This window comes from Triturus cristatus, chromosome 6 (genome assembly GCF_964204655.1).
Source record: "Triturus cristatus chromosome 6, aTriCri1.1, whole genome shotgun sequence".
Taxonomy (NCBI): Eukaryota; Metazoa; Chordata; class Amphibia; order Caudata; family Salamandridae; genus Triturus; species Triturus cristatus.
The window spans coordinates 881,544,839-881,572,271 of NC_140589.1; the positions used below are offsets into that span (position 1 = coordinate 881,544,839).

The 27,433-nt window shown below is 44.4% G+C and overlaps 1 protein-coding gene across 10 annotated transcripts in view; it reads right to left on the minus strand.

Annotated features, from left to right (window-relative positions):
- LOC146818007 (uncharacterized) overlaps positions 1 to 27,433 on the minus strand; it is a 202,823-nt gene that overhangs the window by 63,151 nt on the left and 112,239 nt on the right. For all 10 annotated transcript variants that reach the window (XR_014963043.1, XR_014963042.1, XM_085611492.1 and 7 more), the window contains 2 exons: positions 21,576 to 21,686; positions 21,261 to 21,371 (listed from right to left, as the gene is read on the minus strand). Coding sequence is in view for 8 of the 10 variants with exons in the window: in XM_085611492.1 (XP_085467618.1) it covers positions 21,261 to 21,371; positions 21,576 to 21,686 (222 nt within the window). In the remaining 2 variants the exon portion in view is untranslated. The remainder of the gene's footprint in view (positions 1 to 21,260; positions 21,372 to 21,575; positions 21,687 to 27,433) is intronic.

The following is a 27,433-nucleotide window of genomic DNA, read 5'->3' on the forward strand; positions in this document are numbered from 1 at the left end:
GTTTTGTGTGTCATATTCATCTGTGAACCTTTTTTGCGGTCCCGACATGCGGGGGAATGGGTTCCATGCTGTTGTGTTGGGGTGTCGTTCGCCCCTGCTGGGTGAGACTGGTCGTGGGCTACAATGACATCCACCCAGACCGTTGGCCCTATTGGTCTTAGCGCCGACAGTGCTTGATCGTAGATTGGCTGGCTTATGGCAGCGATAAAACTGGGCCCTGACCCTCCATCTGCCTTGACGTTGGATAGTTGGGAGGTGCTTTGCCTAACTAGAGTGCTAGCTTCTAGCACCTGAAGAGGAGGTTGCAGACCATAAATCTTGCTGCTGCTCGAGAAGAGGACTGAACTCGGTCTTTCAAAAACTTTGAATACATCTGGGCTGAAGTTAGTAGGTGCGACATTTCTGTTGCCTCGCTAGTGTTACTGCTTGTTGCATCTTCTTGGTCTTACTCAATCACTATGACCGAGGAACTAGACTGCATCTGTGCATGATTTGGAGCCAAATGTGATTACCTCTTGCGATTTCCCCCTCACAAATTTGCAGGGGCGAGGTCCCCTTACTCGTTCAGACCTCCTCGGAAACTGTCCTATTGACCACCAACACCTGGCATGGTAGTCCGTAGTCAGTAGATACTTCTCTCATTGGGCTTAAGTCCAGGCTGATAGATCGCGTGGGTTGCCTTTTGGTTGGATGGCGCCGCAACACACCCACCTCGTGGATAGGTTCTTGTTGGGCAGGGGGGCACGAGCACACACGCCTTGTGTGTGGAGGACGTGCCTACGTGGACTGTGAGAGCCACGAAGAGTGGGAAGCAGTTGAGGGGGTGGATAGAGTGCCACAGGGCTGCAAGCCACACCAAGACCTGGCCTGGCCGTTTCTGCTGCCCTGCTCGCTTCCCTCTGGCAGGGTCCCCCTAAAGGGTAACCTCTGTGTATTTGCCCTCACCCTGTGCTCCTGATGCCCTTTTTGCCAGGTTAATCATGTATGTGGTCTGTGTTCAGACGGTGCCGCACACCCCCTCCTCGTAGGTTTGTGTTGGGTGCACCTCTACTTTAGAAGGTGCCTGTACATGTGTGAGTCTATGGGAAGGCTTATGGGGAGCTATGTAGCAGCATTTGACACCCCTTTGACTTTCTTTTATTGATTAGGTTGAACCGGTTAGACAGGTTGAGCTTGGGAGAGGAGAGGGGTCGAAGGGAGGCCGGGAGATTGATGATGGCAGGCAGGGAAATGGTGAGCTTTCACCCCGTGATTCTCTTCGTACTGCCTCGTGTTGCTGAGGCTTAAACATCTACCACGCAACACAGCCCAACCCACCTCTCACCCCTGTCACGCAGCACTGCTGGGGCAGCGTACCTTGGATCCTTCGGGTCTTGGGGCTTGCCTCTCGGTGGTTCGGGACTCCTGCAAACCTTCTGGCCCTGCTCTCCGGTCATGTTCCTCCGTCACCCCCTTGCCTTTGCTTTCAGTGACCTTGCTACGGCGATAGTCAGAGCAGGTGCTCGAGCTGCTGGCGTTCATACTGCCATGCCCCTCAGTGCACATCGCAACAATACGCCCACTAATTGGCTCTCTCTCACACCTTACATTACAGAGAAGTTGCGAGGTAGAGGCCATGGCATAGAGAGTATTGCTAGCTACTGTTATAGCATTAGAGGAAGCCTGAACCACATCTTCCTATCAAACTTGTCAATCTATTTTTTCAAAACAATAATTGTGTCCTCATGTGCTGAAAGTGGAGACTCTTGCCCTAAAATCATCCCTAGCCATTCATTCAGAAGCACTGCACAACAATAAAAACAACTCAGAGGATTCTTATGACAGCTGATGTTAATATGCTAGAATTTACATTTTTATATGCGTAGCTCTTACTCTTGTATGAATTTGCCATATGACAAGTTCACTGGTTTAGGCACTGTCCAATATCTCTCAGAGATGTCATTGCACCTACAATGAAAAACAAAATCCTTGCCCTGCCTATAGACTGTTCACTGAATTATTGATAATATTTGTAGATTTCCCCCTCTCTAAAGTGTCTCTAATGACTGCACAATATTTCTTTAGAAGAAGAACCCTGGCAAGGGCACAGCCATGGTGGGGTTAGCGGCACATGACGTCATTAGCCTGCTAGCTGAATGGACCCACGACTGCCATAGGGCTTTCCAATAATGAATACCTGCCTACCTGTGCAGCAGATTACTGATACAACCAGGAGCCGGACATAACAGGTGATGCAATTAAAGACTAGAGAAGAATGGTGACAACCTGAGGCTGAAACTAAATGGCTTTACAACTATTACAGTTAATAAACCATAGAAATGGAAAAAGTAAAGATGAACAGGTGAAAGTCAACCAAGTCCGATCTATCAGTGGGACTGAAGACTTTGGAGGCAATATTGGTTTCTGATTTCTTTTTATAAACACTAGAAAACCATAGTATCTGGCAATTGTTTGTGGCACTGAAATAAATAAACAATGATAACCACCAATCTACGTGATTTTGCAAAACACTGTAAATAGCGATTGTAAGTCACAAAAAGCAAATGACGGAAATCATGCATATTAATTAACCTTAACGTTAGGAGTAACAAAATGATGGCTACAGTATGATTTCTTGTGCAGTAATTTCAACATATGGTAAACATGTACTTTTATTTTATTTATTCTGTGAGGTCATAATTGCATTTAGTGTACGAAGTATGTTTTTCATGGCAGGTGTGCAAATTATGGTTTACTGATCTAATTATAACTAAAGAATTTCAGGGTCTTTTAACATAAAAAACATACTTAAGGTGTAGTTAAGTAAATTTTAAGGTCTTTGAAACATACATTAAGGTGCTATGATCAAAGCTATCCACAACATATTAACTGTGTTTATTGTAGATGGAAAAGCAAGAGTGTTTTACTGGAGGTTATATGCATATTTGTGAAGTGTGTGGATTAGGTGGGTGGTGAATGATAATGTCTCTATATCATGTTACACACTGCCACCATAAGACCTTTGCTCTGTGCAATTGGCGCTGACCGCAGGGAATGGCATAGCTATGCCAGATGTGAACTCTACCTAGCAGCAAACCACCACAGCATGTAACCTTTGGTTGTGTACAACAGTGGTTTGCTGTGGGCAACCTCCTATGTAGCACATGCAGTTTGAATTTTAAACCCAATTTTGTTATCTCTTCGGTTGTGCAAATCCATCGTCAAATGGTGCCAAAATTATTAGCATTTCAAATTTTTTAGGCTCCACCTCCTTTACTCCTATTTTCAGACCTGCAAGAAGGTTTGGGTACCCGTACTGCTTTAACTTAAAATACTAAAACTAAATAAACATGCTGACAAAATTGCAAACAGATTTTTAAAAGGATGTCAAAGTCGTTGGCAAATGAACACTTTATGCCCTTCCACTCCTCCTTTAACCCATGCTCTCTTGATGGATCTACAGAGCCTCACCATTTTATAAGTAAGAGAGCATGGCAAGCGTCGGTCAAATATCACACGCATCTATAAAATGGCACCACAGTCATTAGCAAGTCAAAAATGTTTGACCCCCCCACCTTTAAGTTTGCCATTCCTTATCAGATCCCATTGAAATCTGAAATCCCTGCAATACACTTAACTTGCCAATAGCCTGCACTATGCTCTGCAGATTCATTAAAAAGCACTACATTTATCAGTCATTTATAAACAATAAACACTTTTTTCCACCATCTTAACAGAATGTCGCTTAAAAGAATCTGCACAAAACTCAATGAATCTTCACACCTCTTTAACTTTGCCACCCACGCCTTGCCGGATCTTCATGAATCCTAAGATTTTTAAACTGGGCTTAACATGCTAATAGCCTGCCAACTTTCATGCAGATTCCCTGAACAGGTTCAAAATTATCAGCATATGAAACCGTTTTCTGCCTTTTTTAACTTTGTCTGCCCTTAAGGATTCAGCAAAAACCTTGCCATAAACGCAAAAGACCATGCAAGCAAAATGCATGCCACATTTCAAGAGGATTTGTGAAAGAATGCTACAGTTATTACCAAAGGAACACTTTTTAGCCTCCCCACTCACCCTATTTTAAGTATGCCCCACTTGACAGATTCGCACAAATTAAATAATATTAGGATTAAGCAGGTAGACTAAGCAAAATAAGCTAAGTGTTTGCCAAATTTCATGGACATTTTCCAGACTGTTCTAAAGTAGTAAGTTATTCTGAAATCACCTTTAAAGCTGTCAAGATATCTCTGTAATTGAATCCTTTGAAGCCCGTCTGACACATTTTACAATAGTCACTACTGTTACAAACTGAATTACACACAATCAAGCACAAGGTTCTCCTCTCAGATAGCTTTAATGCCATGCCAAGTTTAATATAATTCCATTAGGTGGTTGCTATATGTAGGAAAGTGCCCCCTTATTGAGATGGTCAACCCCACCTTTTGCTTGGTAGATTATGTGATTTTGACTGAAAATGCACTGGGCTCCTGCTAACCATATCCTCAGTGCCAGAGCTCTTTTCCAAAACTGCACAATTGTTCCCCCAGTTGGCAAAACGTTTAGCACCCTCTATAAGTCCCTACTATATGGTATCCTGGTACCTAGGGCCAGGGGAACTAAAAAGGGCCACTAAGGGCTACAGCACAAATTATGCCTCCTTAAGGGACCCCTCACCAAGCACATGCAAGACTGCCACTGCAGGATGAATGTATTGGTGCAGACAACAATGAAAACATGGCTTGTCTCACATCCCTGTATGCCATGTCCCCTACCACTGCATGTGATACTTGTACATAACCCCTACAGCAGGTCTGACAGCCCTAAGGCAGGGTGCATAGTACTACTACATGTGAAGGCATACCTGCATGCACAGATATGCTGCTGTGCTGGTCAGTTCTATTACTGCCAGTACAAGTGTCCAGGGAAGCCATTTTAGACCATGTGCTGGACTCTGGTGAACACGAGTTCCCTAGCTACAGGATGGCTTCCCTGAAAATAGAGATGTTTGGTATTAAAAATCTCATATTAGCAAACCCACACTGATGCCAGTATTGGATTTACCAATACATGCACCCAGAGGGCATAAGTGCCCCTGAAAATCTACCAGCCTCTGGTGTGCTTGCTGACTAGTTTCTGCCAGCCTGGGACGCTGTTCTGACCTCCTAGAGTGAGAGCCTTTGCTCTCAGGAGACCTAGAAAAAAAGCCTGTCTGGGAAGAGGGTGCAACACCCACTTTCACAGATTGACCTGCTGATTAGCCTTCCTTGGACGGCAAGCCTCAAAGAGCTGCCACATTTGAAATGCGAATCAGACTCCCCCTCACAGGAGAGGAAGCTGACATGTTTGTCCAGGACCCCCTTGGCACTTGTCCAGCTGGGAAAATTAGCTAGTCAGGAAGGCGTGCCACCTCCAGGCTATTACCACCCCTAAGGTGGGCTACTGTGGAGTGGACACGATCTTTTAGAAGTAGCCATATTTGTGAAGGCATACTTAGGAATTCTGGGACAGGATTATGCCCACTTTCCACACAAAGGGGTCATAAAGGGGCATGGTGACCCCAAGGGTCAGTAGTCATTGACTATTACCCTACACTCCTCTAAAGTTAGCATTTAGGGGAGTCCCTGGCACCAAAGGAGCAGATCCTGATGACCTAAGAAGAAGGACACAAAGAGCCACAAAAGAAGAAGTAAACACCTGACCTGGCCCTAGCCCTGCTGACCTGTTTGCCGTTCTCCGTCTACTCTGTTCCAAAGTCGACTCGTCCTGCAGCTAAGTGCCTCCAGAACCTTGGAGGGCTGACTACCTTCAATAAATACTAAGATCTCCCATGAACAGTAGACCTGTTCAAAAGAAATTCCAAAGGAAAGAAACCGAGACCTCCGGAACTGCCAAATACCCGACAACCGAAGTCACCTCTGCACCGGATGCGCCCGGCCAGAGTTGAAGTGGTCCACCATTGCCAACAAGGTTCCTTAGTGCGCCAGAGTTAGAGTTCAGCGGGGTGTCACCCACTCTTGAACTCCCAGATGTCACCTGCAGCCTCTGCACACAGGCCCCCTCTACCGTGACTGCTCCCGGTAAGGAAACCTGACGCCTAAAGACACCTCTGCATCGGTTACCCCCGGGACGTGAAGAAGAAGAACTCTGGTGTCCCTACGTCCAAGTAGATCGTAAGGCTTGAACCCCGTTGCTTCACCAGGACTTGTCCTCCTGTCTGAGCCTGCAGCCTCTTTCCGCAGTGATCGATCTCCATTAAAACCTATGCTGCTCTCGATGCTGTTTTGCACCGTGCACCCAGCTGCCCTTGTGCCGCTGATGGTGTACTTCTGTTGCTGCCTTGGACCTTGCTCACCACTCACCGAAAGTCCTGGAGTCGATGTACTGTACCCGTTTGTAGAACTTGTTTTTCCTCCCATAGGAATACATTGCAGAACTCAAAAATTGCATTGTGTCCACTTTTTGAACTGGAAAGAAATTATATTTGCAAACGTACTTTCCTGAACAATTTGCATCTGATGGATAAACATATATAAAGATACCTGCTATTTTTATAAATTGGTGTGGTTCTCCTTCATGAGTCGTGTTATTGTGTGTATCTGCAAATGTCTTGCACTCCTCTGGGGTACGCCTACGGCTGCTTGACCACACTACCCCTGATAGAGCACTTTGGGATTGCATAGAAAGCCCTGTCCACTCATAAGGGAACCCCTGGACTCTTTACACAATATATCAGATTTTTTATATACCACATAAAAAGCCAGCTCCCTACGCTATAGCAGTGAACAAGGTTTCCTTTGGGAATTGAAATGGTTAAATACCTTTTGACCCTTCACGCCCTTTATTTTCCGCCACTCGTTGGACGCAACTTGACATGCAACACCTAACCCAGATTAACTTTTTTGGGTAAGGTTCATGCAGATTTGTCAAGTGCCACCAAATTTATGAAAATAACAAAAATCGCATTTCAATGGAAACTCAGACATAACCAGGACTACAGATTTACTTGAGACACTCAAGTAACAGATCGGTACGCCCCCCCTTAATAATGCAAGGGATCTTAATGATATTGATGGACCCGTTGTTAACAACCAGGGGCGTTGAAGGGTTGGAGACTTACCCCCTTAATACAGATACAGGTGGGACAGCCATGGCAAATCTGAATGAGGATACCATAAACCTATCACACTCAGAGCTTTTGTGTCCCGGAAATGCAGGAACATAGTCACTTACTTACAGTACCCCATGGCCCACAACCTGGCTTCACACAAGACAGTCTAGAGGGACATAGTCAGAGAGATTTCAAGGTACTCTCTTGGAATATAGCTGACCTATCTGCTAAATATAAAAACGATGATTGGCTAGTCTATATTACGAAATTTCAAGTCATCGGTCTACAGGGAATGTGGGAGGTGGAAAGTGGCACACTTCATTTGGAAGGCTACAAAACGAATTTTGTGCCTGCACGTAAGGCTGCATCGGGGAGAGCAAAGGGAGGACTGATTATATATGTTGACCTTAATTTACAGGGCAGATGGACTGACCTGGGCTGGAACTCTGAATATATGCAGGGCATTAGATTTTATAACAAGGGCCACAAGCTAAATTTTATTAATTTTTATAATGCGATCCTACCGGGTCAAAGTACTATAAGAGTGGATGAGCTGGAGAGCAGGTTGGCGTGTATCCAGGAGTTAGGGGCGTTGATGCCCCAGCTGGTTTTAGCTGGCGATTTCAATTGTCACCTGTGTCCAGATTTGAAAGTTAATGGGGGTGGATTGGTCATCGTGCACCATGGAAGAGGGCTCACATATGGAACACACCAAGGAGGGGAGGGTGTAAGGTAAGCTATTAAATACACACGCCCTCACACATACTATGGATTTGGCTGAAGATGGGAAGGACAAAACGTTACATCCTACATTCAAAGGTAGAGGAAGCAACACTTTTATCGACTTTATCTTTGTTTTCAATACACTTAAAAAATGGATCACAGGCTTTAAAATATGTCTAAGCATTTTTAGTGACCATAATCCTCTAGTCATGTCCCTTGTGGAGCTAAATCTCTGCAAGAACCCTCCTAGAGTGGGGGCAGGTGGTGTGGTATGTGCTACGGACAAAGGGAGGAGGCTTAGATGGTTACAGATTGATGGTGAAGCCTTCTATATAGCACTGATGAATGATGGAGAACAGCTTATTGAGGACTGCCTAAACTTAAATGTGGAGGGGGTTGAATTGGTCACAGCTTTTGAGGGTGTGGCTCATCGAATCTATGGTCTGCTCAGGACTAAAAATTATAAAGCAAGTATGAATGACCCAAGGTGGTTTGATCAACAGTGCTCCCATGCCCTGAGAGAGCTGAAATTAGCTTTAAAATCCTCTCCAAGAGACAAGAGCAGGGTGACCTCATGCAGGGCAAACTATAAATAGTCAGTAAAATGACGTAAAAATAGTGTGCAACGGCAGGCGTGGGAGGACCGGAGGGAAGCAATCCAGCTAAAGAATACAACTGCCTTTTGGAAAGTTATAAATGACCCCTGTTTCCAAGAGGCAAACAAACTAAGGGTAGCTAATCATATTCTGCCGGAATTATGGTATGTGCATTTCCGTGGTTTTTATAATCACTGTCCGACGGATGAACAGCTGGAAGCGGCAGGGGGGGGGGGGTTTGTCCTGCATCCAGACAATATTGACCTTGGGCGAGATTAAGGAAGGAATCGAGGGCCTGACTCGTAACAAGGCCCTGGGTCCTGATGGGGTCCCACCCGACCTTCTCTTGAGCCAGGTAGATCTTTGGGCTCCAATCCTGACTAGAGTCATCAATGCAGCAGTAGACACAGGTATGCCACCATCATGGTCTACAGCCATAATCGTTCCTATATTTAAAAAGGGTAATAAGGATAGCCCACTTTGCTATCGGCCTATTTCCCTAATTGATGAGTCGGCGAAGGTGTTGGGAAGGTCTATCCTCAGCCGGCTAATAGATTGGGCTGAGGATCAACACATTATCACTGACACTCAATACGGATTTAGGCCAGGAAAGTCAACAACAGATCAATGTCTTAATCTATACTTATTGGTAGTCAAGTACACTATTGCCATCCACGAAACTGTACTTGGCATTCATGGACTTGACGGCGGCTTTCGATCGAGTTAATCGTAGGAAATTATGGGCGATCATGGGCGGTCTTGGCGTGGACCATGGACTCATTAACATTCTAAGAGTCCTGCATCAGAATACTACTGCCTCAGTTAGATATAATCAGGAGGGAAGCACCACTGATTTGTTCCCTTGTCTAAGTGGAGTGAGACAAGGCTGTATCCTGGCTCCATTTTTATTTACTCTTTATATAAATAGTCCGGACCAGGCACTTCAGGCCCTGAAGGTTGACACACCGCAGATTGGATCAAGAGGGATCCCGTCCTGCTTTATGCAGACGATGCGGTTCTTCTTGCACGCACACCCAAAGGGCTACAGGGCCTATCCAAATCCTATATCATGGAAGTGGGGAAAAAACCAACCAAAAAATATGATTATTTGATTGGTTCTCATCGTCTGGAAAAGGTGCACTCGTTCTCATATTTGGGAATTTTATTTGACACACGCCTTAACTTTAAAGCCCTATTAGAACAGAAATGTCGCACACTAGCGAGCTATTGAGACTATACAGCTCTATGTGTTGTGCCAAAATTCTCTATGGAAGCAAGGTATGGGGTTTCATTGATACGCAGCACTTACAAACCGAAGAAAACCAGTATCTTCGGCGTCTACTCAAAGTGCCCCAGAGTACACCGTCACATCTCATTCATGAAGAATTGGGTGTTAGTTATCTTGGAGACAGGTTGGAAGTCAAACCCCTAACCTGCTGGGCCAAAATTTGGACAAACCCAGAGGCCTCATTTAGCAAGCAGATCATAATAGACTGTCTTGCCCGTGACCGGGGACTGCACATCCCCTGGCTTACGTACGTAAAGGAGTCTCTAGTAAGCATAGGATGTGCAGACCTTTTTAATAACCCCAAAAAAATGCTAGTCCAGGATAAGGCCTTGGTGAAAGATCGGTACCAGAAATATGTTACATCACTTAGGGAACATAGGGAGCTGGTCAAGACAACAGTCAAAGCACACCTCCTGACTAAATCATGTCCGGGTATTGAGCCTTATTTATCACATTTATATAATGCCCATGACAAATTTTTAATGACACGTTTCAGGTTTAATCTTCTACATCACATATTAGCTGATCCGGCAGGATATACCCTATCTATAGAGTTGAAGGGTCCGTGCGGCTGCGACCACCAGTCTCCGCAGGATACCCTTCACTTTGTTTTATTATGTCCTTTTTATTCATATCCTAGGAGCTTGTTTTTAAAAAGTATTTTAAAAAATGCTAGATTTAAACACGCTAAGGTGGCCCGGTTGTTTTTAAAATTGTCCCCAGATGCATTAACTCTGATCTGCACTGTAAACCTTTTGAGGGCAGCTGTCAGACTTAGAAACACAAGAGGTACTAGGTGAATAAATGTGGTACCTAGCGTGATTCTGTCAAAGGCCTTCAAATGAATTTCATGAGGGGAATGGTTCGCTTAATCCAGGAGGGATTGAACATGCACTTATTTTAAGCTGTTGAATTGTTTTGCATTTCTCCTATTATGTGATGCATCCCTTCTGAATTTTTGTGATTGGTGAGGCTAGTCCTGTATTGGCCCTAAATATGAATTTTATGTGTTAAGGGTTTTTTTACTTATGGATGGACTAATGTGGCCTGATTTTATTATGATCTATTTTATTTGCACTTTTATGGTATTTTTATATACCGAATAAAGTATTTTGAAAAAATGAAATACTTGACACTCAAGAGCCGCACTGGTTTCAGAGGCACAGACCTGATATGGGTTCACGTCCTAGCTGTAACATCGCTCTCAACAAATAAAAATCAACAGCTGCCTTTCGAAACCTGCCTCAGTACCACAAGGTGTACCTCAAGGCTCTATGCTCTCTCCCGCCCTATTCAATCTCTTCATGGAACCCCTCACAATTATTCTGAACCAAGTTGGGATCAAATATTACCTATATGCCGACAACACACAACTCTACTACAAAATAAAATCACACATCAACCCTCTTAATGCCACACCAATTAAGATAAAAACTTGTCTAAACGCCAACCACCGTCAACTGAACACCAACAAGACTGAGCTCCTCCCCCCAAAATATAAACCCCATCTGTCCAAGAATGGCTCAAAAATTTGGGTGCAGTAAACTGTCCTTCCACACTGTCCAACTCCGTAAAGTCCTGGTGTATCACCCTGGAAAAAACACACAGGTCAATGAAGGAGGGCATCAACAATACAGCCAAAGAAGAGCTCTACACACTAAAACATCTCCCGAAAATCAAACCATTTATCAACCTTGACGATCTTAAGATGGTAGTGCAATCACTAGTCCTCCCGAAACTTGACTACGGCAACACAATCCTCACAGGAACCCCCTAAAAGCCACCTTGCACCCCAAAGAGCAATTCTCAAAGCGGCTGCCAGGCTTATCACAGGAATCAAATAATTTGACCACATCTCACCAGCCCATAAGACTCTCACTTGGCATCCCAATGAAGGAAGATACATCTACAAGACAGCTTATATCGCCCACAAATCCTTACATACAAAAACCCCAAATACATAGCAACGAAACTATGAGAAGCCGGAAAAGGCAGAGGCTCTGAGAAGCTCCAACTATCTTCTTCTGATACCCCCTAAACTTAAAAAAAGAAGAGAAAAGAAAAACAACTCGGGGAAGCTCCTTCTTAGGAAATGCTCTTAAGATTTGGAAATCACTCCCTAAGGACCTCCACTGTAACCCTTCTTTTTCTTACTTTAAATGGGACCTGAAATCTCTACTACTCAACAACTACTTCAACATGGGCACAAGCTGATCCACGTTTCCCAAAAATCCAACCCTCTTTGACAAGATCCTTGAGGGAGGTCACCTGACTACTGCAGTCCCGAATCTGTCTAATGCCCCATTACCTAACTGCTATATTGTTATATATTACTCCGTCCACTTTGACTACCTTATTGCTTTATTGTCTTATAATTTTCTCTCTAACTGTTTGACCCACACCATTCTCCTCATGTACTTCTTGTAAACTTATCTCAAAATATGTAAAGCACTAAGATATCCTCAGGTCTAGCTAGTGGTATATAAAAATTGAAATCAATAAATAAATGAGTGGCTTCTGAAAAATATATCTGTATTTCAATAATTTTGACCCCATTTAATGCATCTGCTCGATTTTCTTTTTATGTTTACATGAAAATTATCACCTAAAACTGATCTTTTATATGTTTCCAAATTGGTCGAGAGGAACAGTAGTTACAGGAATCCCAAAAGTTTAATGTCTTTCAAAATTGCACAAGAAAGTTTGCTCATGGCTACAGACCGATGTTTCTTAAAGGGGCTACTAAAAATGTTTCCGAGTGAGTTTTCCAAGAGATGTTACTAAGTACCCAATAGGAAAGTTTGTGTTTGGTATTAAAAATCTCATATTAGCAAACCCACAATGATGCCAGTATTGGATTTACCAATACATGCACCCAGAGGGCAGAAGTGCCCCTGAAAATCTACCAGCCTCTGGTGTCCTTGCTGACTAGTTTCTGCCAGCCTGGGACGCTGTTCTGACCTCCTAGAGTGAGAGCCTTTGCTCTCAGGAGACCTAGAAAAAAACCTGTCTGGGAAGAGGGTGCAACACCCCCTTTCACAGATTGACCAGCTGATTAGCCTTCCTTGGGCGGCAAGCCTCAAAGGGCTGCCACATTTGAAATGCGAATCAGACTCCCCCTCACAGGAGAGGAAACGGACATGTTTGTCCAGGACCCCCTTGGCACTTGTCCAGCTGGGAAAATTAGCTGTCAGGAAGGCGTGCCACCTCCAGGCTATTACCACCCCTAAGGTGGGCTACTGTGGAGTGGACACGATCTTTTAGAAGTAGCCATATTTGTGAAGGCATACTTAGGAATTCTGGGACAGGATTATGCCCACTTTCCACACAAAGGGGTCCTATAGGGGCATGGTGACCCCAAGGGTCAGTAGTCATTGACTATTACCCTACACTCCTCTAAATTTAGCATTTAGAGGAGTCCCTGGCACCAAAGGAGCAGATCCTGATGACCTAAGAAGAAGGACACAAAGAGCCACAAAAGCAGAAGTAAACACCTGACCTGGCCCTAGCCCCGCTGATCTGTTTGCCGTTCTCCGTCTACTCTGTTCCAAAGTCGACTAGTCCTGCAGCTAAATGCCTCCAGAACCTTGGAGGGATGACTACCTTCAATAAATACTAAGATCACCCATGATCAGTAGACCTGTTCAAAAGAAATTCCAAAGAAAAGAAACTAAGACCTCCGGAACTGCCAAATACCCGACAACCGAAGTCACCTCTGCACACGATGCGCCCGGACAGAGTTGAAGTGGTCCACCATTGCCAACAAGGTTCCTTAGTGGGCCAGAGTTAGAGTTCAGCGGGGTGTAACCCACTCTTGAACTCCCAGATGTCACCTGCAGCCTCTGCACACAGGCCCCCTCTACCGTGACTGCTCCCGGTAAGGAAACCGGACGCCTAAAGACACCTCTGCATCGGTTACCCCCGGGCCGTGAAGAAAAAGAACTCTGGTGTCCCTACGTCCAAGTATATCGCAAGGCTTGAACCCCGTTGCTTCACCAGGACTTGTCCTCCTGTCTGAGCCTGCAGCCTCTTTCTGCAGGGATCGATCTCCATTAAAACCTATGCTGCTCTCGATGCTGTTTTGCACCCTGCACCCAGCTGCCCTTGTGCCGCTGATGGTGTACTTCTGTTGCTGCCTTGGACCTTGCTCACCACTCACCGAAAGTCCTGGAGTCGATGTACTGTACCAGTTTGTAGAACTTGTTTTTCCTCCCATAGGAATACATTGCAGAACTCAAAAATTGCATTGTATCCACTTTTTGAACTGGAAAGAATTTATATTTGCAAACGTACTTTCCTGAACAATTTGCATCTGATGGCTAAACATATATAAAGATACCTGCTATTTTTATAAATTGGTGTGGTTCTCCTTCATGAGTCGTGTTATTGTGTGTATCTGCAAATGTCTTGCACTCCTCTGGGGTACGCCTTAGGCTGCTTGACCACACTACCCCCGATAGAGCAATTTGGAATTGCACAGAAAGCCCTGTCCACTCATAAGGGAACCCCTGGACTCTTTACACAATATATCAGATTTTTGATATACCACATAAAAAGCCTGCTTCCTACACTATAGCAGTGAACAAGTTTTCCTTTGGGAATTGAAATGGTTAAATACCTTGGTTTTGACCCTTCACGCCCTTTATTTTCTGCCACTCGTTGGACGCAACTTGACATGCAACACCTAACCCAGATTAACTTTTTTGGGTAAGGTTCATGCAGATTTGTCAAGTGCCACCAAATTTATGAAAATAACAAAAATCGCATTTTCAATGGAAACTCAGACATAACCAGGACTACAGATTTACTTGAGACACTCAAGTAACAGATCGGTACGTCCCCCTTAATAATGCAAGGGATCTTAATGATATTGATGGACCCGTTGTTAACAACCAGGGGCGTTGAAGGGTTGGAGACTTACCCCCGTAATACAGATACAGGTGGGACAGCCATGGCAAATCTGAATGAGGATACCATAAACCTTTCACACTCAGAGCTTTTGTGTCCCGGAAATGCAGGAACATAGTCACTTACTTACAGTACCCCATGGCCCACAACCTGGCTTCACACAAGACAGTCTAGAGGGACATAGTCAGAGAGATTTCAAGGTAATCTCTTGGAATATAGCTGGCCTATCTGCTCAATTTAAAAACGATGACTGGCTAGTCTATATTAAGAAATTTCCAGTCATCTGTCTACAGGGAATGTGGGAGGTGGAAAGTGGCACACTTCATTTGGAAGGCTACAAAACGTATTTTGTGCCTGCACGTAAGGCTGCATCGGGGAGAGCAAAGGGAGGACTGATTATATATGTTGACCTTAATTTACAGGGCAGATGGACTGACCTGGGCTGGAACTCTGATTATATGCAGGGCATTAGATTTTATAACAAGGGCAACAAGCTAAATTTTATTAATTTTTATAATGCGATCCTACCGGGTCAAAGTACTATAAGAGTGGATGAGCTGGAGAGCAGGTTGGCGTGTATCCAGGAGGTAGGGGCGTTGATGCCCCAGCTGGTTTTAGCTGGCAATTTCAATTGTCACCTGTGTCCAGATTTGAAAGTTAATGGGGGGGGGATTGGTCATCGTGCACCATGGAAGAGGGCCCACATATGGAACACACCAAGGAGGGGAGGGTGTTGGGTAAGCTATTAAATACACACGACCTCACACATACTATGGATTTGGCTGAAGATGGGAAGGACAAAACGGTACATCCTACATTCGAAGGTAGAGGAAGCAACACTTTTATCGACTTTATCTTTGTTTTCAATACACTTAAAAAATGGATCACAGGCTTTAAAATATGTCTAAGCATTTTTAGTGACCATAATCCTCTAGACATGTCCCTTGTGGAGCTAAATCTCTGCAAGAACCCTCCAAGAGTGGGGGCAGGTGGTGTGGTATGTGCTACGGACCAAGGGAGGAGGCTTAGATGGTTACAGATTGATGGTGAAGCCTTCTATATAGCACTGATGAAAGATGGAGAACAGCTTATTGCGGACTGCCTAAACTTAAATGTGGAGGGGGTTGAATTGTTCACAGCTGTTGAGGGTGTGGCTCATCGAATCTATCGTCTGCTCAGGACTAAAAATTATAAAGCAAGTATGAATGACCCAAGGTGGTTTGATCAACAGTGCTCCCATGCCCTGAGAGAGCTGAAATTAGCTTTAAAATCCTCTCCAAGAGACAAGAGCAGGGTGACCTCATGCAGGGCAAACTATAAATAGTCAGTAAAATGACGTAAAAATAGTGTGCAACGGCAGGCGTGGGAGGACCGGAGGGAAGCAATCCAGCTAAAGAATACAACTGCCTTTTGGAAAGTTATGAATGACCCCTGTTTCCAAGAGGCAAACAAACTAAGGGTAGCTAATCATATTCTGCCAGAATTATGGTATGAGCATTTCCGTGGTTTTTATAATCACTGTCCGACGGATGAACAGCCGGAAGCGGCAGGGGGGGTTTGTCCTGCATCCAGACAATATTTACCTTGGACTAGATTAAGGAAGGAATCGAGGGCCTGACTTGTAACAAGGCCCTGGGTCCTGATGGGGTCCAACCCGACCTTCTCTTGAGCCAGGTAGATCTTTGGGCTCCAATCCTGACTAGAGTCATCAATGCAGCAGTAGACACAGGTATGCCACCATCATGGTCTACAGCCATAATCGTTCCTATATTTAAAAAGGGTAATAAGGATAGCCCACTTTGCTATCGGCCTATTTCCCTAATTGATGTGTCGGCGAAGGTGTTGGGAAGGTCTATCCTCAGCCGGCTAATGGATTGGGCTGAGGATCAACACATTATCACTGACACTCAATACGGATTTAGGCCAGGAAAGTCAACAACAGATCAATGTCTTAATCTATACTTATTGGTAGCCAAGTACACTATTGCCATCCACAAAACTGTGTAGTTGGCATTCATGGACTTGACGGCGGCTTTTTTGATCGAGTTAATCGTAGGAAATGATGGGCGATCATGGGCGGTCTTGGCGTGGACCATGGACTCATTAACATTCTAAGAGTCCTGCATCAGAATACTACTGCCTCAGTTAGATATAATCAGGAGGGAAGCACCACTGATTCGTTCCCTTGTCTAAGTGGGGTGAGACAAGGCTATATCCTGGCTCCATTTTTATTTACTCTTTATATAAATAGTCTGGACCAGGCACTTGTGGCCCTGAAGGTTGACACACCGCGGATTGGATCAAGAGGGATCCCGTCCTGCTTTATGCAGACGATGCGGTTCTTCTTGCACGCACACCCAAAGGGCTACAGGGCCTATCCAAATCCTATATCATGGAAGTGGGGAAAAAACCAAACAAAAAATATAATTATTTGATTGGTTCTCATCGTCTGGAAAAGGTGCACTCGTTCTCATATTTGGGAATTTTATTTGACACACGCCTTAACTTTAAAGCCCTATTAGAACAGAAATGTCGCACACTGGCGAGCTGCTCCGGGTCAATTATGAATTTTGCACGAAGGCTGGGGCGTTGGTCCCCGGAGCAAATATTGAGACTATACAGCTCTATGTGTTGTGCCAAAATTCTCTATGGAAACAAGGTATGGGGTTTCATTGATACGCAGCACTTACAAACCGAAGAAAAACAGTATCTTCGGCGTCTACTCAAAGTGCCCCAGAGTACACCGTCACATCTCATTCATGAAGAATTGGGTGTTAGTTATCTTGGAGACAGGTTGGAAGTCAAACCCCTAACCTGCTGGGCCAAAATTTGGACAAACCCAGAGGCCTCATTTAGCAAGCAGATCATAATAGACTGTCTTGCCCGTGACCGGGGACTGCACATCCCCTGGCTTAAGTACGTAAAGGAGTCTCTAGTAGGCATAGGATGTGCAGACCTTTTTAATAACCCCACAAAACTGCTAGTCCAGGATAAGGCCTTGGTGAAAGATCGGTACCAGAAATATTTTACATCACTTAGGGAAGATAGGGAGCTGGTCAAGACAACAGTCAAAGCACACCTCCTGACTAAATCATGTCCGGGTATTGAGCCCTATTTATCTCATTTATATAATGCTCATGACAGATTTTTAATGACACGTTTCAGGTTTAATCTTCTACATCACATATTAGCTGATCCGGCAGGATATACCCTATCTATAGAGTTGAAGGGTCCGTGCGGCTGCGACCACCGGTCTCCGCAGGATACCCTTCACTTTGTTTTATTATGTCCTTTTTATTCATATCCTAGGAGCTTGTTTTTAATAAGTATTTTAAAAAATGTTAGATTCAAACACGCTAAGGTGGCCCGGTTGTTTTTAAAATTGTCCCCAGATGCATTAACTCTGTTCTGCACTGTAAACTTTTTGAGGGCAGCCGTCAGACTTAGAAACACAAGAGGTACTAGGTGAATAAATGTGGTACCTAGCGTGATTCTGTCAAAGGCCTTAAAATGAATTTCATGAGGGGAATGGTTCGCTTAATCCAGGAGGGATTGAACATGCACTTATTTTAAGCTGTTGAATTGTTTTGCATTTCTCCTATTATGTGATGCATCCCTTCTGAATTTTTGTGATTGGTGAGGCTAGTCCTGTATTGGCCCTAAATATGAATTTTATATGTTAAGGGGTTTTTACTTATGGATGGACTAATGTGGCCTGATTTTATTACGATCTATTTTATTTGCACTTTTATGGTATTTTTATATACCGAATAAAGTATTTTGAAAAAATGAAATACTTGACACTCAAGAGCCACACTGGTTTCAGTGGCACAGACCTGATATGGGTTCACGTCCTAGCTGTAACATCGCTCTCAACAAATAAAAATCAACAGCTGCCTTTCGAAACCTGCCTCAGTACCACAAGGTGTACCTCAAGGCTCTATGCTCTCTCCCGCCCTATTCAATCTCTTCATGGAACCCCTCACAATTATTCTGAACCAAGTTGGGATCAAATATTACCTATATGCCGACAACACACAACTCTACTACAAAATAAAATCACACATCAACCCTCTTAATGCCACACCAATTAAGATAAAAACTTGTCTAAACGCCAACCACCGTCAACTGAACCCCAACAAGACTGAGCTTCTCCTCCTCCTCCCAAAATATAAACCCCATCTGTCCAAGAATGGCTAAAAAATTTGGGTGCAGTAAACTGTCCTTCCACACTGTCCAACTCCGTAAAGTCCTGGTGTATCACCCTGGAAAAAACACACAGGTCAATGAAGGAGGGCATCAACAATACAGCCAAAGAAGAGCTCTACACACTAAAACATCTCCAGAAAATCAAACCATTTACCAACCATGACGATCTTAAGATGGTAGTGCAATCACTAGCCCTCCCGAAACTTGACTACGGCAACACAATCCTCACAGGAACCCCCTAAAAGCCACCTTGCACCCCAAAGAGCAATTCTCAATGCGGCTGCCAGGCTCATCACAGGAATCAAATAATTTGACCACATCTCACCAGCCCTTAAGACTCTCACTTGGCATCCCATTGAAGGAAGATACATCTACAAGACAGCTTATATCGCCCACAAATCCTTACATACAAAAACCCCAAATACATAGAAACCAAACTATGAGAAGCCGGAAAAGGCAGAGGCTCTGAGAAGCTCCAACTATCTTCTTCTGATACCCCCTAAACTTAAAAAAAGAAGAGAAAAGAAAAACAACTCGGGGAAGCTCCTTCTTAGGAAATGCTCTTAAGATTTGGAAATCACTCCCTAAGGACCTCCACTGTAACCCTTCCTTTTCTTACTTTAAATGGGACCTGAAATCTCTACTACTCAAGAACTACTTCAAGGGAATGCCCGAGGGTGGAGCGATTCTGGCGTGGTGTGCATGAGGTCCTGCGTGTGGTGACGCGTGTCACGCTGCTGCCTGAAGCGAGGAGATGCTTGCTGAATGTATGGGAACCGAATGACTATTCGGTCCCGCAGACGCGGTGGGTGACTCTGGGATACATGATAGCTAAGCGTGACATTGCTCAATTGTGGGGATCCCAGAGGCCCCCTGCGGTGTCGGCCTGGAAAGAGCATATGGATTGGTGTATGTTTCGTGAAAAGGTGGTGTATGTGGCGAGGGGTAAGCCTGGGGCGTGGGTGAAACTCTGGGGCCCCTGGAACGCCTACCGCGGGGGTATTTGTGAGCCACCACTGCTACCGGCTGCCTCGCCTGCTCCGTCTCCCTAGACTGCCCCCCTCCCTCGGCCGCGGACGCGCGGTCCCCCAGTCCCTGATCTACTCCCATTCCCCTCCTCAGAGTTCTGCTGCTGGTTTGGATCCCCCACTTATGGAGCACGTGCTGTCACTTGGGATCGCGGGTTGCCTTGCGGGTGTGGTTTTTTGGTGTTGTTTTGTTTTAAGAAAAGGGAACCGTACTGTGGGCTGGGAGCTGTGTGGCCTGCACCACTGACTACTCCTGTTTCACTGCTCTGCACTGCCGAGAGACTTTTACTGTATCTATGTAACATGCTTTTGCCATTCTAGCGGCCGGCCGGGTGGTTGTAGGCCCATACCTGTAACTTTTGCAAACTGCAATAAACGGTTTCAAAAAAAAAAAAAAAAAAAAAAAAAGAACTACTTCAACACGGGCACAAGCTGATCCACGTTTCCCAAAAATCCAACCCTCTTTGACAAGATTCTTCAGGGAGGTCACTTGACTACTGCAGTCCCGAATCTGTCTCCTGCCCCATTACCTAACTGCTATATTGTTATATATTACTCCGTCCACTTTGACTACCTGATTGCTTTATTGTCTTATAATTATCTCTCTAACTGTTTGACCCACACCATTCTCCTCATGTACTTCTTGTAAACTTATCTCAAAATATGTAAAGCACTAAGATATCCTCAGGTCTAGCTAGTGGTATATAAAAATTAAAATCAATAAATAAATGAGTGGCTTCTGCAATATATATATGTATTTCAATAATTTTGACCCCATTTAATGCATCTGCTCAATTTTCTTTTTAAGTTTACATGAAAATTATCACCTAAAACTGATCCTTTATATATGTTTCCAAATTGGTCGAGAGGAACAGTAGTTACAGGAATCCCAGAAGTTTAATGTCTTTCAAAATTGCACAAGAAAGTTTGCTCATGGCTACAGACTGATGTTTCTTAAAGGGGCTACTAAAAATGTTTCCAAGTGAGTTGTCCAAGAGATGTTACTAAGTACCCAATAGGAAAGCTCGTGTTGGTCATTATCCCAATATCTCTACGTCTGTATAAATAAATTGTTGGCCCTATGCAAAATAAATGGATAGAGGGAACCCATGGAGAGAGAGAAAGGAATACATGCTCAGCACCTCACTGTATACCACCTTTCTTTTACATCTCCCTCATACACCCTTCGCCAATTTCTTCTCCAATTGCCTCACTCCATGAAGAGATTCAATTGCAGGCTTTTCAAGGGACCACCCTCCATTCACATTCAGTCTTATCTTGTTGCCTTCATTTTGCTCATCTGATCCCTCTTTTACGGCTAGTCTGTATCCCTACCCCTCATAGCTTTGATGAAAGTCGGGGTGGTACATGAATAAAATTAATATAAATAGGCATAACATTAATTCATTCACCTGCTGGGTTATTTATTCTTTCCTTTTTCCCTGTTTCCTGCTCGTTCATGGAGTAGCGTCTTTCCTCATCTTTAACAGAAAATGAAATAACTGTAGAAACCCCTGTGTGCTCTGTCAATACAAAAAAACAAATATGTAAAACTATAAAACATTTTTTTTTTAAATCACTAAAGATATCATCTTTGTAGAAACAGTCATCATTAACACAGACATTCCAGATACATGATTAACAAATACAGAAGGTGTGTGGTGTCTGGACTAAGACATCACATGCTCTCATTTGAGCAGGAAGGAACAATTAAGTGATTATTTCACCTGCTGGACTGCTGCCAGAGTCCATTCTCTCAATGTCATGATGCTCCACAGAATATACATCTTCTTCTTCTTTGATGCACACTGAAATAGCTGATGCTGTGACAGCATGCCCTGTTAAAAACAAAAATTTGAATATCACAAATAAGAAAAAACGTTTTGGAAGCAGGTCAATTGTTGAAGGAAATGACTAACTGGGAGAAAGCATCACCCTGTGCTCAAATATCAAATCATCTTTCACATAGGTGGCACATGAACCAAGAGAAGTCTGCAAAACAGACCCCCCTCACATCCCTATCCAAGCAACCTTGAGGACATTTTGAAAAAATTGAGAAAACTCTCAAGCCATTTCCAGCACAAATTCCCAGAAAGTGACTAAAACCCGAAAGGTTTTAGAGACACCGGGCCAAAAGTCATGTTTGTTGCTCATCAGATAAAAAAAAAACTTTTCAAATAGACTTGGAACACTGCTGCACAAAATGTGGCAAACTGTTTGCAGTTCAACGATTTTTGCCATAAGGGTAAACCAGATGGCTATTTACAACAAACGAAACCACCTCATTTTGGGAAAGAATTTAAATGACCTTTTCTGAAAGCTGTGCACACTTGCAAACTCCTATGAACAAGTTTTGAGTAAAATGCGCAGCAATTAAGGTAGAGAGGAGTCGGCCTAAGGGCTAGGGCGGGCGACCTCGAATCTGGGTTAGTCTTAGCAATGACGCTGAACATCATGTGATTCTGGGCAAATCACCTAATCTCCCCATGCTTAACAAAAAAATGAATGTGTCCTCATGTAATGTAACTGGTGCTATGTAAAGCGCTCTGATATCCGATTCGGGTCATGTTCGCGCTATATAAAAAACTTTGTGGAGAAAAAAAAAAAAGTGTATCCATTCTTTAACTCATTCAAATAAAACATCACTGATGACATGTCAAATGACATTACTGATGACATCATCCAGTGACTGTGTGTTTCTGTAAAGTTTAAATTTGTTTTATATATATATGCCAAGCTGTATTGAAGAATGAGTGGGTGTATAAGTGTCTGTATGGAGGATTTAGTAGGTACGTGACTGACTGTATAAGTGAGTGATTAAATGTGTCTTACTGAATGCATGGGTTAGTGAATAAACTGAGTGAAAGTCTGTATCAGTCTGTCTGTTGTTGTGTAAGCTGCTGCATGGGTTGGTGAGTAGTTGCATGAGTGTCTATATGGGTTATTGATTGCTTGCCTGAATATTTGTATGGCTGCCTGAGTGTGTGTGGGGGTGGGTGGGAGGTGTGTGCACATAGATGTGCGAGTGGTTGATTCAGTGTGTGTACGGGTTCAAGAGTGCATGTGGAAACAGCTGTATGGGTGGGCGAGTGTGTGTATGTATGTATGGGTGTGTTGGTGAGTGAATGGATGTCTCAATGGTACATGTGCAAATAACTACATATGTAAAAGGCAGTATATGTGAGTGATGGTGTATATAAATAACTATATGTGAGAGTCAGTAATTGTGAGAGTGGCTGCATGGATGAGTGTGTATTTGTATCAGTGAGTCTATAAGAGAGTAATTATGTGTTAGTATCTGTATGAATAAGTGAGGTGGTGTCTGTATAACTGTATAGGTGAGTAAATGGAAGGATGATTGATTCTTTGCATGACTGACTAGGTGTGTGAGTAACTCTGGATATGTGGCAGTGTGTGAGTGTCTGTATAGGTGTATGAGTGCATATGATAGTGTTATATTGACGAGTGACTGCATGTATGAGTAACTGTATGGGTGAATGAGTGGATGTGTGTGTAGACCTAGGAATCAGTCAGTGCGTATTTAGTAACTGGTATTGATGTGTCTATTTTTTCGAAAATGGTAGTCTGTATTTTAGAGTGGGCGTATCAAAGGTAATATTCAGGTGTGAGGAGGTGCATCACATTTTCACGGGGATAATGTCATCAGTGATGTCATTTGACAGGTCATCAGTGATGTCACTGACCATGTCATGAATGATGTAATTTGTGACGTCATCAGCAGTGCATTGCGGGGGCGCGAGTTATAGTTAGCTGAACTAACTATAACGACTGAATTTCTATGGTTTTATACAAGTGAAATGTCCAACTAACTAAAACTTTCTTATGTTTTTTTCAGTGAATTTCTATGGTTTTAAAAATGCTTATTTCTAACTATAATGTGCCTGAAACTTATGGTTTTGTCAGTGAATTTCAAAGGTTTTTTAAATTAAAATTTGTAAGTCTAATGTGCCACGCGGCCCCCCTCCTAAAAATAAAAACAACAAAAGGCCCGGGGGATGGGGTCAGTGGGGCCACAATGGGCCACAGGAGGGGGCAAGGCAGCCCCCTCCAAAAAAAGAAAAAGGGCCATGCCCCGGGGGATGGGGTCCCTGGGGCAAATTATGGCCTCGGGAGGGGGGCCGCGCGACCCCCTTCCCGATTTTTGTCTTTATAAAAAAAAAAAAAATTGGGGGCAGGCCCTGGGGGATGGGGTCCCCAGGGCCAATAAATATGAAAAAGAAGGGGGGCTACACAGCCCCACTTCTAAAAAAAGAAAAGAAAAAAAAAGAAGGGATCGGGCCGGAGGCCACGCCCCCTCCTTGCACCACTCTGCAAATGCGCCCCCTGGCGCGTTTGCAGAGAGGGATCTAATTCCCCTTGAATACTGGGGGTCCGTGGGGGCCAACTAGCCCACCAGGAACCTCCAGTATGCACCAGGGGGCTGCGTTGCAGAGAGGTGTAATGAGGCCACGCCTCTTTTTACACCTCTCTGCAACGCAGCTCCGTGGCGCTTACTGGAGGTACCTGGTGGGCTAGTTGGCTGCCAGGGGACCTCAGGATTCAAGGGGACTTTTAATCTCCCAACTCAAAACGTGCCACGGGGCGCGTTTGCACAGTGGTGAAGGTAGGGGGCGGGGCCTGAGGTGATACTGTGCAAACACGCCCTGTGGCGCGTTTTAAGTTGGGGAATTAATTCCTCTTCAATCCTGAGGGTCCCAGGGTACCAACTAGCCCACCAGGTACCTCCAGTAAGCGCCACGGAGCTGTGTTGCAGAGTGTTGTAAAAAGGGGCGTGGCCTCTGAACACCTCTGCAATGCAGCTCCCTGGCGCATACTGGAGGTACCTGGTGGGCTAGTTGGCCCCCAGGGGACCTCAGGATTGAAGAGGAATTAATTCCCCAACTTAAAACGTGCCACAGGGCGTGTTTGCACACGTCACCTCAGGCCCCGCCCTCTTCCTTTACCATTGTACAAATATTCCTCTAAAATCAGCCTAACAGACTTCCATCCAGTGTGTTGCACCCTCTCAAATAAAAACGAAATTCCAGCTATCTGCATGGGCTCTCCTAAATGGGAATCTTCTTTGTTGGATTAAATTGACGGCTGGTCCTGGTCGTGGGAGAACCCCTGCCATGGAAGTATGGACCGTGCTGCAGCCACTGACAGGCAGCACAAAGGGCAGAGAAGCCGTTTTTGGGAGGTTACAAGATGCAACATGGTGAGAGCGGGACTCTTTTCCAGACCCACTGGGGTTTTTACTGTCCAAATAATTAAACGTGTAAGCAACTCACTGTAGTTTTATTTTACGGCACTACAATAACCAGCATGCTCAGCAAGAGCCAACGCCCACTGGGGCAGCAGGTGGAACTAATTCAGTAATGCCGGTGTGCTTCACGTATTAAGGACTTTACCTCTGAGGAAATGCTGTGTGAAGCATGAAACGCGTCAGGCTGTGTATTTTTTGGAACAGACTTCCATCCAGTGTGTTGCAACCTCTCAAATAAAAACAAAATTCCAGCTATCTGCGTGGGCTCTCCTAAATGGGAATCTTCTTTGTTGGATTAAATTGACGGCTGGTCCCGGTCGTGGGAGAAGCCCTGCCATGGAAGTATGGATCGTGCTGCAGCCACTGACAGGCAGCACAAAGGGCAGAGAAGCCGTTTTTGGGAGGTTACAAGATGCAACATGATGAGAGCGGGACTCTTTTCCAGACCCACTGGGGTTTTCACTGTCCAAATTTTTAAACGTGCAAGCAACTCACTGTAGTTTTATTTTACGGCACTACAATAACCAGCATGCTCAGCAAGAGCCAACGCCCACTGGGACAGCAGGTGGAACTAATTCAGTAATGCCGGTGTGCTTCACGTATTAAGGACTTTGCCTCTGAGGAAATGCTGTGAGAAGCATGAAACGCGTCAGGCTGTGTATTTTTTGGAACAGACTTCCATCCAGTGTGTGGCAACCTCTCAAATAAAAACGAAATTCCAGCTATCTGCGTGGGATCTCCTAAATGGGAATCTTCTTTGTTGGATTAAATTGACGGCTGGTCCCGGTCGTGGGAGAAGCCCTGCCATGGAAGTATGGACTGTGCTGCAGCCACTGACAGGCAGCACAAAGGGCAGATAAGCCGTTTTTGGGAGGTTACAAGATGCAACATGGTGAGAGCGGGACTCTTTTCCAGATCCACTGGGGTTTTCACTGTCCAAATTTTTAAACGTGCAAGCAACTCACTGTAGTTTTATTTTACGGCACTACAATAACCAGCATGCTCAGCAAGAGCCAACGCCCACTGGGGCAGCAGGTGGAACTAATTCAGTAATGCTGGTGTGCTTCACGTATTAAGGACTTTGCCTCTGAGGAAATGCTGTGTGAAGCATGAAACGCGTCAGGCTGTGTATTTTTTGGAACAGACTTCCATCCAGTGTGTGGCAACCTCTCAAATAAAAACGAAATTCCAGCTATCTGCGTGGGATCTCCTAAATGGGAATCTTCTTTGTTGGATTAAATTGACGGCTGGTCCCGGTCGTGGGAGAAGCCCTGCCATGGAAGTATGGACTGTGCTGCAGCCACTGACAGGCAGCACAAAGGGCAGATAAGCCGTTTTTGGGAGGTTACAAGATGCAACATGGTGAGAGCGGGACTCTTTTCCAGATCCACTGGGGTTTTCACTGTCCAAATTTTTAAACGTGCAAGCAACTCACTGTAGTTTTATTGTACGGCACTACAATAACCAGCATGCTCAGCAAGAGCCAACGCCCACTGGGGCAGCAGGTGGAACTAATTCAGTAATGCTGGTGTGCTTCACGTATTAAGGACTTTGCCTCTGAGGAAATGCTGTGTGAAGCATGAAACGCGTCAGGCTGTGTATTTTTTGGAACAGCCTTCCATCCAGTGTGTTGCAACCTCTCAAATAAAAACGAAATTCCAGCTATCTGCGTGGGCTCTCCTAATAAAACATCCCCTTGAGGACCGCAGTGCTGGATGTGCACGGGACGTGCCCGGCTGAAAACTGGGCCAAGAGTAGGCCCGTCAAAGCTCCAATTGCCTGAAATCTGTTAATGGATGCATTACCGGTGAGAAGTGGAAAGATGCTTTGTATTTAGCTCTGCTTGTGAGATAGTGGGTTTCGGTTGCAGTAAACCCCCTGTAAGAAAGTGGCTCTGTATATACTGAACCAAAGAAAGGTTCAGTGTGCACAGAGTCCACAGTTCCCAGAGGTTTGGCAGAGGCTAAAGTTAGATATAACCTTACTCTCTAAAGTGGTAGCTTGGTCGAGCAGTAAGGCAGTATCAGAGGACAGTGTAAAGCATTTGTTGTACACACTCAGTCAGCAAATGGTCTCACACATTCAAGAATTGAACTCTAGGCCAATTGTTTTGTATATAAAAACATGTAGTAGTTTTATTTTCGAACCAACAATAGGTATCAACATACTTACTCAGAATGAAATGCTGTAGTTGTATACTTTCAATAAGTAATAGACTTTTAAATGCAATAATTACAGTTGTTGCAATAGGCAACACAAGTTACATACAATTATAACATTGAGCTCAATGGGAGTTTTTGAGCAAAGGCAATATTAATT